The sequence below is a fragment of the Uloborus diversus genome, chromosome 9, assembly GCF_026930045.1.
Source record: "Uloborus diversus isolate 005 chromosome 9, Udiv.v.3.1, whole genome shotgun sequence".
NCBI classification, from domain to species: Eukaryota; Metazoa; Arthropoda; class Arachnida; order Araneae; family Uloboridae; genus Uloborus; species Uloborus diversus.
The window spans coordinates 112,586,387-112,601,349 of record NC_072739.1 but is presented as its reverse complement, the minus strand read 5'-3'; the positions used below and the strand labels follow the sequence as shown (position 1 = coordinate 112,601,349).

Below are 14,963 nucleotides of genomic sequence, written 5' to 3'. Positions count from 1 at the left end.
ATACATACATATGTATTACACAGTTTATAATATTTTTTTATTGAAAGACTTGACGAAATTATGAAAGAAATATATCGAGTGAACCAGAGAATCTTTCTTTTTATGTCATAATTGGAGAAGTATAAGCAATTCAATGGTGAACTTCAGGATTTCAAAATCACAATCTAGGTTAGTCATATCCAAAATGAAAAAAAAAAAAGGAAGCATGAGGTATATTTGGAAAAATAAACTGAGATGTTATTAAGACTATTGTGTTATTTTTTTATTTTATTGCTGTTTTAGTGATAACGTGGCAAATATAGAAACAGTTTTCACATTAATAAGCAAAAAAAAAAGAATCAAAATATTGTTTTCTGGTTCCTTGCTCATTTGCATTTGCTCCCCGATACTTCATGATGTAAATTTATTCAAATTTTTTCATTTTTTTTTAGATTGCTAAGTTGTTTCACACAATCTTAATATACAAAAACTAGTTGACCCGTGTGGAACTCCGCACTCTGCTTCAATTTTTTTTTTCAGCCGAAAGCAGAGGAATAGAAAATGATTTCTTACTATTAAAATTGATAGTAATTTTAATGTTTTATATTGTATTCGCGAATAAATAATGAAAGGTTTACTGAGTAAAACTCGTAGTTTCAATTTGGCATAGTATTTTTTCATTTGTACAAAAGGTGGAACACTGCTATTAGAAAAATCTACATTTCAGCATACTATGAAAATGTTTTTCTGCACAAAAAGGATTTCCTGGAGGTAAATCTAATACATTTTTATGCTTACATTATGCTTAAAGGTCTGGATGGAGTCAAAGCTTTAAAGAAAAGGAGGAACACCCTTCGATTAACAGTCAACTTATCCGAATGATAACTGTAGCCTGCATAAAGGAGTTGAAACACCAAGTAGCATTCCCATTGCCAGGGGTCTGGCCAGAGGAAATTTGGGTCCGTTGACCGACCCTTCACAAAAATACGATCACTCAAAATGGACCCTTCACAAAATTCCGATCAACCATAACGGACCCTTCACAAAATTCTAATCAACAAAAACGGATCTTTCACAAAAAATTTATTGTAAAAGCAAATCTAAAATCATAATAATGGCTAATTTTTCAAAAGAAACGTCTGCATATTTCTGTGATGCTTACTGTTTTTGTTATCACAGCAGAATCAAAATAGCCAGCAATGATGGTGTTGTTATAGATTTTTCTGAAAATGTTTTTTGACCTGCAGCTTGATATTGCTGCCTCAGCACCTTTCTCCCACTGCTCTCAATCTAAACAATAATAACATATATCAGCGAATTGAACTTGGTACTGCTAACGAATAGAGTAGCTATAGGTTGGGGAAGGAATACACAAGTGATCACTTCAGATACGGTTACCAACTATAAAATTAAAATTAACATTAACGCTAAATAAATAAACTAAACGGCTAGTAAACCTTTCACAGGGACTTGGAAAGCCTCCCCCCTCCTCCAATGCATTTATTAATGTTTATAAATTTAAAATTTTCGTTTTTACAAAAAAATTTTATTTTGCAAAAAAAAAAAGAAGAAAAAAAACGACCTTTCACAAATTTTTTTTTGATTTTTCACAAACTTTTCGTTTTTTAGAAAATTATTCTGTTTTCACAAAAATATTTGATTTTTCACAAAAAACGGACCCTGTGGAAAACCCTGGACAGACCCCTGATTACATTTATTTTATTACGTGTGTTATCTCGTCGGACAGCTCGAGCTTGCCCAAAGTTCAGTTAGTTTATAGCCAAATGCTTTACCGAAAAAAAAAACTTATCAATTTAACCGAACGACTAAGTCCAGTGCTTTTAAGCTTTATTACAAAAAAAAAAAGAAAGAAACACACACAGGTTAATTTTATTTTTTTTCCTTGCCGAAAACAACGTAAAAATTGGAAAATTGTATTAGAACTTTGCTTTAAAAAAAAATCTGCATAAGAACTTCAGGCTGCATCAAAGTTTTGCAACAGCAAGGGGCGTTTTCGGAAACTTTATTTTTTGACCGTAAGTCTATTTTTCGGCATTAGCCGGCCTGATAAGTTTTAAAATGAGAGGATAATATATAAAATAAAATATTGAAGAGAATGTTTTTTAATTTTCAAAATTTTTACAATTTGTTACCGCAGGCTGCTTGAACCGTTATGGCTTAGATGGCAGCACCTATTCATCATTTAACAGCACGGTTAAAATACAAAATAATTTGTATTAAGCTCTTTTTAAGCGTAGCTTTTCGAATGCAGTAAAAATTTGATAGGTTATTTGTTTTCTTCAAAAAGAAGAAAAAAAATGTAGTTTACACTTCAAATTGAGGTAGTAATTTTTTTTTATTTGTACAAAGAGTCAAAAACTCATTAGAAGAATCTATATTTCAATATATGATTTATTATTTTTTTCTGGGCAAAAAACAATTCCATTGTAGTCTGAAATCTTAAACCTGATACTCATACTTTCTCTTACATTATGCTTTAATTTTCTTACTGGAGCCAAAGCTTTAAAAACAAACAAACAAAAAAAAAAGTCTTACAATTCAGAAGTAATGTAGCACCATGTTGCATCGAGTTTTCATAACAGCAAGGAGCGTTTTCTTCTCATTTATTCTATTCCCTCGAGTTTGTTCATTTTATTAAGTGCTCATGTAATGCGCGATATTTCTCCAATTTTTTGATGCAGATTGTCTGGACGTGGGCCCGAACACTCATTCTCCTGGTTACCAGTCGAACGCTCTTCCGTTCAAGCTATTCAGCTCTGACGGTCATAGTGCAAGTTAAAGTTATAAATTTCACCGAAAACCTCATTCTGGTTCTTTTAAACAGGTTTTTTGGCAGAAAAAAAAACAATTTTTAGATTGTGGGTGTATTTTTCGTCAGTAGCCAGCACGATAAGCTTTAAAATAAGGTGTAAATCAGAGAAATCGATCAAGAATTGAGGAAGATCTCGCGTAGAAACCAGAAACAGGCTACAGAAATAATATATAAGGATCTTCTGTGCGGACGTTTGTCACCATAAGGCTTTTAAACGGCTGGACCGATTTTGATCAAATTTTTTGTCTGTAATTAACTTGTGGCAAGCATGGTTTCGAAGCGCGATGGATCGAATCGGAAACATTTTTGTTAATTAATGAATTAATTTAAACATTGGATGGTTATATCTCCCAAATGATGAATATTTATTTTAACCTATTGTTGAGCGAGAACTGAAATAAATATTTAACCCGTTGCCAAAGGACAATAAGAAAGCCAGCTCTGTTTTTTGTAATGAAATTTCTTACTGTGATACATGTCATTTTAAACCCCCTCTCCCCCCTTGGTGATACATGGTGAGGTTGAAAACTAAGCCCCCCTCCCCCCATACTATATCATGTGTATTTTTAGTACCTACAAAAAAGATTATTTTAACAAAAATCTTATTATTCTTTTTAAATATTTATAAAATACAGTCATAAAGTATCATCTAATAATGAAAGACTACAATAATAACAACAAAGATTATAATAATGAAAGGTATGCAAAAAAAATATATTAAAGTAGGGTATCCTTGGATCACAGATTACCAAGACTTTCTTCCATGCCAACAATTGGATAAGCATCTTCATTTGTAGTTGTATGTATTCAGTACCAAAACAACAGAATAATGGAGTCAGGCGGGCGGTTGTCGTGACTCCCGATCGAGAACTTCACTTCATTCGTTTGGTAACTGCGCGGCGGCGAATCTAAGTCGCACACTACAAGCCACTTTTCGGTTGAGTGTTGTGCATTTGTCGAAAAAATAAAAATACGTGATATATTACTACAGCCCTCCCTCCCCCTATGTGATGTTTCGTGATTTTTTCTGGACCCCTCCCCCTCCCCAAAAAAATATAGGTTTTTTTTTTATTTAAAAAAAATAATCATATAAGTAGAAAAATGCTTTTATGAATAAAATGAAAAATAAAAATAAAATTGACAAGAAAAAGAGCTAAAGAGAAAATGAAAAAATCCGAAGTTCTAAAAAGAAGGGGAGGGGGATTTTACCTGTGGCGTGAAATTCTATTCCAATTCATTGAGTTAGTTTAAGTTTTTAGCTAAGCACACAATTTGTTTTAAAAGCAAATAATTTGTGTACCAGGGAGCGGTAGTGGAGGGCGTTCTATGCCGGATGATTTTATTTTTTTGTTTTTTCGGGAAGGGGGTGATATTTTGTCCTGTTATAGCTTGAAGTGTATATTTTTTCTTAGGCTAAGTATTTACTCTCATTATAATAAATAATCTAAGCATAAAAAGCCTTACTTGAACAAAATATTGGGAGGCCTTAATTAGCGAATATATAGTGGTTTTATTTTGCCTGTCTGTAAATGGTCTTGTTTTTTAGTCAATTTCAGATTAGCAATGCTTTTTGTATTTGCTTTGCTTTCCTAATTATAATAGAATTTTTTAAATGCTTTGATTTTTATTTGAAAAAAAAAATTTTTTTCTTTCTTTCTTTTAGAAAATATGTTAATTATGTTTATTATACATTCTCCTATTGGTTTGAAACAAGTTCTATTAAACGTTAAATCTGTCCAAGAAGTACATTATTTATATTTATTAAAGAACCGCAAATACTATTGGTTTTATTGAATTTATGAAATGGTGGGGGGAGAACTAAAATTTTTGGGAAGGGGAAAATTCTCAATTCACCAAATGATAAAATTTGAGCATGCACATATATACATACATAACATCTACTGTGAAGGAACATTGGGCACCATTGAAAACTATTCAAAAAAAAAAAAAATATATATATATATATATATATATTTAAGTTGCAATACTGTCTCCTAATTTGTCGAGTTAATTAGTGCATGTCCCCCCCCCCAAAAAAAAATTAGGAGGTCACGGTGACCTCCGGTGACTTTCCATCGAGGCAAGCCTGGGGGGGGGGCAATTTCTTAAGTTCGCCAGGGGCGCCAGACCCCGTAGTCACGCTACTGTGGTAGTATTTTCAAGAAAGTGGTTTCAGAAGTTTCATTGGGAATCCTGCTATCTCATTGTAGGCATTGCCTTGACACCTCCCCTTCCCATACCTCCCCATGAAGCATAAGAGCCCAGCAGAAGAAAAAAAAAAATCTAGATTGGTCCCCCGACAGTAGCTGTTTTGTACGAAAGTTATTCACAACTGGAGAAAAATACATGATTTTGTCAGATAAATACACATTTGTAAATGGAAATGTATCTTAGTGTGTTACTTATAATACTTTTATAATTTTGTTGATCCTATTTTCTCTCTCTGTTTTCAGCTTTTACACATTTATTGAAGTAATGGCCACTTTGGATGCCTGCTTGGATGATTGTATACTACTTGCAAAATCATTTGAAAGTGACCTGGCTTACACTGTATACGATTGGAATAAAAAATATGAATGCAAAACTTTGAGCAGTTCTGATTTCAAGCAATTTTGGGCAAAAAATGTTCCTGTAATTTACAGCCCAACATTGGACTGTGACTGTCTTAATTTAACTTACGATGAAGAAAAGGCGAACAAGGTTTTATTTGAACCTCTTGAACAATTTGTGTGTGGAAGCAAAGATCCTTCACAGGTGTTTGAATATTTAAAATCACTTAGTGAAACTCCTTCATTATGTGGTAAAGTATTCAAGGCAGGGGAGCCCACATATTCTTGTAGAGATTGTGGGCTCGATCAAACATGTGTACTCTGTGTGGATTGTTTTCGAAACAGGTATTATGGCATTTTAGTTTTTAATAAAAATGAATCCCAATAGTATATAACTCAAATATGACAAGGCATATGTGTGATTTTCTATTCGTTTGATTTTGTGTGTCTATTATTTTGTTTTTAAGAATATATTTAATATATTTAATAAGTATTTTCAATTTATAATCGAGATTTTTTTGAAAAATTAGCCAAAGTAATTATTTTTAGTAGTATTAATTTTAGAGTACGGAAAAGAAATAAGCAAATAAGATTTAATATTAATGAAGAGTGAAAAATGAATGAATAAAAATCTGTCATAATTTTCTAGTAATAAATTGCATGTGGGTGCCTTTTTTTTTTGAAAGAAAGAATTTTTCACCTTAAGTTGGCAAAACCCCTATAATTTATCGCTTGAAAATTCATCATGTACTGAATGTAATAAGGGTATTATGGCAAAATCTTAATGAAGAAGCAAAATCTTAATGTTCTTGAAGCAAGTTCAGAATAGAAGTAAAAATCGCTATCATGATCGCAAATTAGTTACGAAGATCGTAATTTCGAAAACTGAGCTTTACAAAGTTTGCGAACCTAAACATAGACAAATCTCTTATTTGATTTAGTAAAATATACATTTCTGATGATTGTAAACTCGTTCAATTACTTTATTCCTCCTTTAAAAATGTTATTTTTAAGTTTCACACTACTTTTTAAGCAATGCATTTTCAAAATGGTGTCGTGTTGAAGATTGCTCATTTTCACAAGACAGAACAAAAATGCTCCTTCCAAAATGAATAAAAAGCAGTACAATCATATAAATTTTATTTTGTAATACATATGAAGAAAAAACGAGCTGATGTGTGCATCATATGACTTCCTTTTACACCAATTTAATGTTATTTCTCTATTATTGCAATTTTAATGTGATTCTCTCTCTAACTCTCTAAATATCACCAACAATGGCTACATTAAAACCAGATTTTAAAAAAAATAGCCAAATTTGTCGCCAAGTTGGCGAAAAAATTTGGCAACAAAACGGCTACCAAAAGACTGGCGATATATCGCCAAGTGTCCGCCAAATTGTAACACCACTTGAGTTTGCATCGAAATTAACAATGAATTCCCCCCAAAAAGGGGCAAAAGTCCCCGTTAGAAACACCCGAATGCAACCAAAAAAGGAGGTGCACAACTAAACCTCACTAGGAGTCTACGTACCAAATTTCAACTTTCTAGGACATTACGTTCTTGAGTTATGCGACATACATACGCACATACGTACATACAGACGCCACGAGAAAACTCGTTGTAATTAACTCGGGAAACTTCAAAATGGATATTTCGAGCGTCTATACGTTCTTAGGTACATATGTACGTGTGGTCGGGTCGAAAAAAAAAACTCAGCATTCATTTGGGGGTGAGCAAAATGGAAATTAAGGCCGATTTTTGAGTGAACATTTTTTCGCGAATACAATACTTCCTTTTTTGTAAAAGGAAGTAAAAAAGAGTCACCACTGAGCTGAATATATGTTTTTTTAATCTCATTCTTATAAAATAACAAATCAGGAATGGCTAGGTATATTTGGCAGGAGAACAATTAATTTATAAGAAGCACAAAAAAAAAAAAAAAAAAATCGTCGCCAAGTTGGCGAAAAAACTTGGCGACCAAAAGCTTGGCGATACGTCACCAAGTGTTTACCAAATTATAACACCACTTAAGTTTGCATTGATATTAACAATGATTTCCCCCCAAAAAGGTGCAAAAGACCCCCTTAGGAACATCCGAAAGCAACCAAAAGGGGAGGTGCACAACTAGACCCCACTACGAGTCTATGTACCAAATTTCAACTTTCTAGGACATACCATTTTTGAGTTATGCGAGATACATACGCACATACACACATACGCACATACATACAGACGTCACGAGAAAAGTCGTTGTAATTACCTCGGTGATGGTCAAAATGGATATTTCGCGTGTCTATACATTCTTAGGCACTTTTCCGCATGTGGTCGAATCGAAAAAAAAACTCAACATTCATTTGGGGGTGAGCAAAATGGAAATTAAGGGCGATTTTTGAGTGAAAATTTTTTCGCGAATACAATACTTCCTTTTTTGTAAAAGGAAGTAAAAAAGGCACCCTTGCATCAAAAGGAGTCTAGACATTTTGGAAGGAATAAAGCTCCAAGAAAGTAAATTATAATGCTAGCATTAATATGATCTGTATTTTTAGTTTTAAATTTTATCAAATGCAATAAGATCAACAAGCAATAATGTTTTTTTCTTCTTTATATGTTTTTTATATCCTGAAGTTTCGACTATAAACTGTTGTTAAACTCATTTGCTTAGTAGATCACATTGTTTCAAACATATTCATATTTTTCATGTATCAAGTTTAATATAATTACTTTCTTTCTTTAATTTTATTAGTGCTCATAGGCTACATCGATATAAAATGAGTGCAAGTGGAGGTGGAGGATATTGTGATTGTGGAGATGAAGAAGCTTGGAAAACTCATAGTTATTGTGACAATCATCATCGTGGAAAATCTCAAGTAATTTTTTGTTTTGTATTTACTTTATGAATCTCATGTAAAAGAAATGATTTTTCATCCTTTGCGTACCAGAATTTAGATTAATAAAATAATAGTTTAAAAAACTAAAAAACACGCTTTCGTAGCAAAATGAACTAAAAAGTGAAAAATAATCTTTGGATGATAGTAGTTGACCAATCACTTAATTTTAATGTAATACAAAAAACCGTGGGTTGCTGTCGATTTACATTTTTGCATAGACAACAAATGGAAGAAATTCAAGACAACTGATAAGAAGCCCCCCACGCTTTTTTGTATTGCATTAAAATTAAGTGATTGGTCAACTACTATCATCCAAAGATTATTTTTCACTTTTTAGTTCATTTTGCTACGAAAGCGTGTTTTTTAGTTTTTTAAACTATTATTTTATTTTTCTGTTTTTTAGTCTTATGTTGGAGAATTATCAGGCGATGAAATTATTTATAGAACGAGTGTGAGGTAATATCTTAAAGTTAAGACAAAGGCACCCCGATGGGAAACTGCTGTGAGTCATCGATGTATGTTTGCGGAAATCATATTTATATTACTTTGAAAATTTGAGATGCATTTGAATGAAAGTTTTGTTCAACAATGGTCTGATCAGCAATGAATTTCCAATTGAAGGCTCACCTAAATTTTGGCACGAAATTAGTTAAAAACAATTATATTTCATGTTCTAATTACCTTGGAACATTGGAACAAATTTTGTCTGATGCAGAAAAATTAAAGGTTTTTGTAGATATCTTTAAATAATTTTTACGAGTATTTTTGAATGTATTTTTTAAAATTTTTCCTTTTTCACATTGTTGGATTTATGCCTAAATATTGATTAAAATTGGAGGAAACTAACAATTAAAAGAGTTAATTAATTAATTTGATTATAGAATATTGCATTGTCATCGGGTCTGAGGTCGCGTGCCAAATTTCAAAAGAATCCGATCACAGAAAGTGGGCGAAATTTGAGCTGCAAGATTCCCTTACAAGATACATACATACATACATACAGGTGAAGCTAATAAAAGCGTGTTAAAAAATGTTCTTGTGTGTCGTTCACTAAACATACTCGAAAATCCCTCATTTTTCTGCATGAGATAAAATTTATTCCAATGTTCCAAGATAATTAGAATGTGAATTATAACTGTTTTTAACTTATCTTGCGCTAAAATGTAAGTAAGCCATCAATTAAAAATCCATTGTTGAACAATGCTTTATTATTTAATTTTGTAGCTTGGAAAAATGCATTGAGAAGGAAGATCTGTTGCCATTTTTTCTCTCGAAAATGAACAAATAAAATTCTGACTTATGTTTTGAGGCTTTTCCTGCAATCATTTAATAATTTTCCTTTTTGGTTAATTTTCCACAATCTGTCGCGAGATTTAACAGATTTTTTTTGTTCAAGCCTGATTGTTGAACACGTATCAATTGACCTAACTTTTATTTTTGAGGCAGACCGAACAAAGCCGGGTGACGCAGCTAGTTGTAAATGAAATGAATAATCATCTTAAATAAAGCTCTAATTATTTGAAATAGCTATGCCAAAGCTACAATAGTAGAGATCCTTTTGTTGTGCAAAATTGGAATCATTTAAAATATTTTATTTGTCACATAGGGCGTTTTCAGAAATGTATGGTTGTCTCAGCACCAGTTACCTCAAATTTCTGAGACTACTGTATTTATTTTTTTATAATTATTGCTGATCATGTATCCTTGAAAGCAAGAGATTAATTTCATTAATTTATCTACAGATTTTCAAGATAACTATTGTTTAATATTAATTTAAAAATTTTGAGCGAAGTACATTGCCGCAAATGTATCTGTGCACAGCGTGCTCGTCTACATTATCCAGCTATGTGTACCAGCAGTACAGGATTATACTAAAGATATTGAATTGAATTCATGTCTATATTTTTAATTTTCATTTTGTCTGCTTAAAAAATGGATATTTATTTTTATTAAAATATTTTTTAATAATGTTATAGTTATGCACATTCTTATTGCATTCATTTCTCCCCCAAATTGTTTTATGTATTATTTAACAGCTTTTCAAGTGTTTCAATTGCTGTTCTTTTTTTATAATATTAAATGTGAATAAAAACATGAAAAGGTAATCTGAAATGTATGCAAAAATAAATCTTTTAGAATCATGGAATAATCAACTACTGTCAAACTCCCTCTGTAGCGAACCCTGGATATAGTGATCCCCGATTGTAACGAACCTTTTAAATGGTCCGAAGTCCTATGTCGCTAATGCAATTTCAAGCGCTTGTAACAATACCCAAATGCTAGAGATTTGGCTATAGCAATCCAAAAATATTTTTTATTTCAAACTTTTTATCATTTGGTGAAAAATGCAAGAAAGACATATTTTTCATAAGTGAACCTGGTCTAAAAGAAGGATTAATTTAAAACCAATTTTTTTTGACAGAAATTTTCAATTTTGAACATGTACAAAGAAGGTTTTCTGGTTTTATGATCTTTGGTATTTTGTGAGCAATTCAAAAGGCTTTGACAGGAATATCTTGATAGGTGGAATAATTGTCGGACATTGATGAAGAAACAAAAGATATTAGTCCTGGACCCTAAATTTCTCCTCCAAAGGCATCTGTCAATATTTTGAATTTTTTCTTTTGACTCTAGATCAACATGTTGCGGGTTTGTTTGCAATAAATGATTAAAAATGTGCGACATGAGCATAAAATTTAAAAACTTGCAGCCGAGAATAACATCTTCTTCCATGCTGTACTATGGGAAAATTAATGAAAAGGGTAAATTTTTTGTTTGCTTATTATTGAGCAATATAGAATTAATACATTTTACTTTATTGCCCCATTGCCCCAGTTATTAATTGAACATCCTGTAATTAAGATGATCATCATACGAGGGCAAATCAAAAAGTCTTTGCGCCTTTTTTTTTTTTGAGCCAAAATATGGCTATGAATACAAAGCAAACATATACATTCCCAGCAGTGACAGTTCCTTGAACCGTACCAGCCCTATCTGCTTTTTGCTCGGAAGAGCAGAGCTGCTATCAGTCATTTAAGAGGACAGTTGTTCTTCAGATGTTATGAGCAACGAAGTGTTATTCATTTTGTATGGAGCAACGGACAAAAGCCCTTAGCAATTCACAGGGGCACCTACATTCCAGACCTCACCCTAGTGATTTTCACGTTTTCGCTCCACTGAAGAAGTTTCTCGCAGGACAGAGATTCACAAGTGACGAAGAAGCCAAGAACGCAGTCTGGCGGTGGTTCCACAGGCAACCGGAAGAATTTACCACAGGGGGATCTCTAATTTAGTACTGCAAAGGAACAAATGTCTGAACCGGTGTGATGACTATGTGGTGAACAAAGGTAATGTACGTAGTACACTATGTATATTTGTAAATACCTGTATGTACCCGTTTTTAAAAAATAGGCGCAAAGACTTTTTGATTTGCACTCGTAGAAGTATTTTAATGAATTCTGACTGTTTTTTCTGAAAAATCCGATGTAGCGATCTCTCAAGTCGGTCAGTTGAGGGTTTGTTATAGTGATGTTTGACTGTATGAAGTGTGGAATAGAAATTCAAAAAGAGAAAAAGAATGTTTCAAAATAAATAAATAACTTTAATATTAATATTTATTAATGAAAAAGTAATGTTTCAGAACCTGAGTAACCCTTGATTGTGGAAACTTTAGTTTGTCAAAATCATGTATTTTTTAAATGAATTTTGTTTCTACATTTTCAGTACTTTATTCTCTGTCATGGTTTTATGACTGTATTTTCATAGTTTCAAATTTTTACTTTAGGTTCAACAAGACACTTGTCCATTGGATAAATTACCTCCTGAGATTGTTGAACGATTACGAATGTTAATGAATATTGTCCTTAATTATTGTCATTTAATGCTGACTTGGGATCAAAGAATTAGCTTACCTCCCGACTTAGAATCCGATCATCCGAATGTGGGGAAGAATGAATTGCCTGATATTTATTGCACAGTTCTCTTCAATGATGAAACTCACACTTATGACCAGGTAACAATGTAGTCCAAGTTCACAATCATTCCTCTGCTCACCACCTGTTTTCGACTTGTGCTGGTGAAAATCAAAAACATATATTTATTAATGACTGTTTCTTAAGCTACTTTCTGTGTCATAATGCCTGCCACTAATTCTCTTTAACTGTTGCCAAAAACAATGAAAAATATTAGTAATTATAAAGTTAATATTAATAATGTTTTTCAAGTCGGGGAACTCGAACAAGCATAGATTAGGATTTTAGACAGTTGAAACTTTTCAAATAATACAGGTTTTCAAGGCTTGCTTTGATTCAAGTCAAGTCATTAGTTTAGAAGCGTTTTTAAAAGCCCCTTTTTTTTCCCCATTAAATACTTGTTAAAAAAAAATTTTTAACTTGAGCATACAAACTGGCGATAATTAGAGCAGATTTGCGATAAATGTAAGCTATTCTTTCTTCATGTGCAATACATTTATATTGCAACAAAAATAAATAGTTTTTTATTTTCTTTAATAGGGATGGATAAGCAGGTTCCCATTTCAAAAAGTTTCACCTCAAATAAATATCAAAACAAAAAAAGCTTTTAAATAAAGTTTTTTTTTTTTTAATCTGAAGACCATTTCTATGAGCTGGTTCGCCCTAAAAATGTTTATATGATTTCTTGATTACAATCTTCTAAAAGTGCAGTTAATCGCAATAACTCTATATTTCGGTTGATTCTAAAGTAGATTATAAAAATTAAATTTGAGAGGTGAAACAAGTGGTATACAGTTTTATGCAAATAACTTTCTCTATAAGACACATATTTCTTCTCTCAATTTTTACTTTGAATTTTCTTAGCTGCTTTAGAATTAATTGTTGATGATCTGCAAACAATGTGAAGGCTAGGAGATCCTAATCATACCATTAGAATTGCTGTCAAGTTAGGTTTACTCTCACTATAGTGTATCTTAATATATAAAAATCAATGTCCTGAGATAACATATATATATCAACGCACAGCCAATACCGCTTAAGCCTCGGACTTGAAATTTGTCCATATGATTACGAAAGTATCCACTAAGAAAGGATTTTTCAAAAGATCAATTAGTTCAGGAGAAATTAATTAAAACCCCTTAATTTCTGTGAAATTAAAACCTGTCACTGAAATTTAAATCCCTTATTTTCAGAGGCTTTCCTCCATTCAAATCATTATTCAGTACTTCATCTCAACTTTTGGTCGATAGCGAATTTTAAATTTGATATTGTTTTTGTTTCTCACGTGATTCTTCGAGGCTTTTCTCAAGTCAAATAATAATGTTTCTGTCTTTTACTTTCATTTTTTCAAAACTAGAAACGAAGTTTTTAAGAACATCATCACAGGCGGACTATCCTTTTGAATTTATAAGAGTGCAGTTTCCTGTAAAAGTTTGCTTTGCAATAACCGTTAATAAGTCACAAGGACAGACATTAAAAGTAGCAGACATCGATTTAAGAGAAGACTTTTTTTCACACGGCCAATTTTATGTAGCTTGTTCCAAAGTCAGTTCATCAAGCAGCTTAATAATTTTAGCACCAGATAAAAAAACTAAAAATGTTGTATACAAAGAAGTTCTTGCTTAAATATAGGTATAACAATAAAATGTGGATGGTCTGTGTTTGCAAAGATAATCAATACTTTAAAAGGATTGTTAATAGCAGTTAAAGATTGGTTAAAGACAAGGGCATATATATAAAGAGTCCAGGGGCCCCAGGATCCTCCCAAAATTAGAAAAAATTATAGGTAATTAGTAATTATTATAGGGGATTTTCGAAACTAGGTGCACCAAGCACTGTTAATCCCTGCTAATTCCATTACCTGAGCAATGCCGGATACGGGAATGCTAGTAAAATATAAACATTAACATGCATCAAGGTTTTTTTAAATTAAATTAGCAAATTTAATCAACAGTCTGTAAGTCACAGATTTTTGACATTGTTGGCCGTCAGGTTAACAGTTTCGACGTTTTGGTCGATTTCCTAATTTTCAATATTTTTCATCTGATTTTCTACTTTTTAAATGTAAGTTTTTAATTTTCAAAATTTTGAAATCTTATAATGAAAAGGAGTAAGGAAGTATTTTAATGTCTCCACTTGCTAGTGATGTGGTGTGTTTTTTTTCTTTTTTTGTGTGTGTGTATTTTAAAGAAATTAATTTAAGATAAAAAAGCATTCTTTAAACAACCATACAATCTTGTAATTTGATTTACTGACATAATTGAGGCGTATAAATTTGAAAAGTAAGGGGAAAATAAACAAAAAAGCTTTGTTTTAAGAAACATAAATACCTTTTCGTGTTTTATAGTAAAAGTTAATTTTTTTGAAGAAACATTTTGCATTAGACTTTGTTAAATTGTAGTTTTCAAAAGAAGAATAATTGAAAGAAAATGCTGTAATAGTTATTGTTAAGGAGAAGCTTAAGAATATATAAATGGTAAAACATAGTTTAAAACATTGAAGGACTATTTATTAGTCAAAATATGGTGTTTTGATAATTTATTGATTTGATGATAATTTCAAAACCATTCTAGTTAACATTATAAATGGCACTTTTAGCTGGAAAAATTATCAAAAGTAATTTGTTTCCTGTTAAAGTTTTAAAGTAAAAATCTATGTAGAGTTCCAATCTATAAATTTCCACTCTTCAAAATAGTCATTTGAAATAAAAAATAATAATAGAATGAAGAATTCAGAAAAA

At 31.7% G+C, this 14,963-nt stretch overlaps 1 protein-coding gene across 1 annotated transcript in view; it reads left to right on the top strand.

Annotated features, from left to right (window-relative positions):
• Positions 1-14,963, top strand: part of LOC129229450 (E3 ubiquitin-protein ligase UBR2-like) — a 55,183-nt gene that overhangs the window by 6,315 nt on the left and 33,905 nt on the right. The window contains exons 2-4 of the mRNA XM_054863761.1: positions 5,266-5,706; positions 8,108-8,231; positions 12,037-12,264. Of these exons, the coding sequence (XP_054719736.1) occupies positions 5,288-5,706; positions 8,108-8,231; positions 12,037-12,264 (771 nt within the window). The 5' untranslated portion in view covers positions 5,266-5,287. The remainder of the gene's footprint in view (positions 1-5,265; positions 5,707-8,107; positions 8,232-12,036; positions 12,265-14,963) is intronic.